The 1157-nt window shown below is 57.5% G+C and overlaps 1 protein-coding gene across 1 annotated transcript in view; it reads right to left on the bottom strand.

Annotated features, from left to right (window-relative positions):
- Positions 1-857: 857 nt before the first annotated feature.
- Positions 858-1157, bottom strand: part of LOC103249554 (RNA exonuclease 1 homolog) — a gene marked incomplete at both ends in the record, with an annotated part of 5708 nt that continues 5408 nt past the window's right edge. Inside the window, one exon of the mRNA XM_021707609.1 lies at positions 858-1021. Coding sequence (XP_021563284.1) covers positions 858-1021 — 164 coding nt within the window. The remainder of the gene's footprint in view (positions 1022-1157) is intronic.

Raw genomic sequence — 1157 nt, 5'->3', positions numbered from 1 at the left:
TAATCCTGCGCTTTGGGAGGCTGAGGTGAGTGGATTGCCTGAGCCCGCGGGTTCGAGTCCAGCTGGTGAGTGTGCCACTGCCCTCCAGCCTGGGCGACAGAGTGAGACTCCAACTCAAAAAAAAAAAAAGCTCTCTGCAGCTCGGTGGCTCAGCCTGCCATCCCAGCACTTTGGGAGGCTGAGGCGAGCGGACTGCCTGAGCCCGCGGGTTCAAGTCCAGCTGGTGAGCGTGCCACTACCCTCTAGCCTGCGTGACAGAGTGAGACCCCAACTGAAAAAAAAAAAAAAAAAACCTCAGTCCCTTTACGAAGTTCACAGCAACTTGGATGGATTTAGAGTCTATCATACTTAGTGCTCTGTCACAGAAACAAAGAACTGAGGACCACACGCTCTCACTCATAAATGGACCCTGAACAATTGTCATAATACTACAAGAAAGGAATTGGCAATAGAAGGAAACTGCCAGAGAGCACCTGATCTCCAACCAGGCGAAGTGGGAACCAAAGTGAGGCCCCAACTTTGCCTGGACCATGACCATTTATGTATCTGATCCTGAATTGGACCCCACATCCTTACAATTAAAAAAATTTTTTTAACGAAAAAAAAAAAAATGAGCCAGGTGTGTTGCCATCTGTAGTCCCAGCCACGTGGGAGGCTGAAGCAGGAGATCGTTTGGGCCCAGGAGATCGAGGCTGCAGTGACCCATGACTGCGCCACTGCCCTCCGGCCTGGGCCACAGAGTGAGACCCGATTCTAAAATAAAGTCGAATCAAAACGAGGCGCTGCGAGGGAACTGGGAGCGCAGGGATCCCAAGACCCGTGCGGCTGTGACAGCAGGCTGGGCGGAGAGCTGGTACCTGAAGGGACGGGCTGTGGGCCACTCTCTTGGGGGTGACGGTGGTGGTGGTCTTGGATGCCATCCCCGCCAGCGTGCGCGTCTTCAGCGGCTGACCACTGGGCTCAGGGCCACCGGAGGGCTGGCTACTGCTGGCTGCGAGGGTCCTCTTGGCGCCTGTGGGGGCTGGCGGGGCACAGGGGGGGTGAGCACGGGACAGGAGACCCATCGCCGAGCGGCGCAGCACCAGGCAGCTGCGGTCACTCAGCGCCAGCAGCACGTGCACTTCTGCGTGCAGGGGGCCGGGCCGGGCCGTGGGGCG

The sequence above is a fragment of the Carlito syrichta genome, unplaced genomic scaffold (genome assembly GCF_000164805.1).
Source record: "Carlito syrichta isolate Samal-C Ts95f unplaced genomic scaffold, Tarsius_syrichta-2.0.1 Scaffold120774, whole genome shotgun sequence".
NCBI classification, from domain to species: Eukaryota; Metazoa; Chordata; class Mammalia; order Primates; family Tarsiidae; genus Carlito; species Carlito syrichta.
The sequence above is the reverse complement of the archived record's forward strand: the minus strand, read 5'-3'. Positions and strand labels throughout refer to the sequence as shown.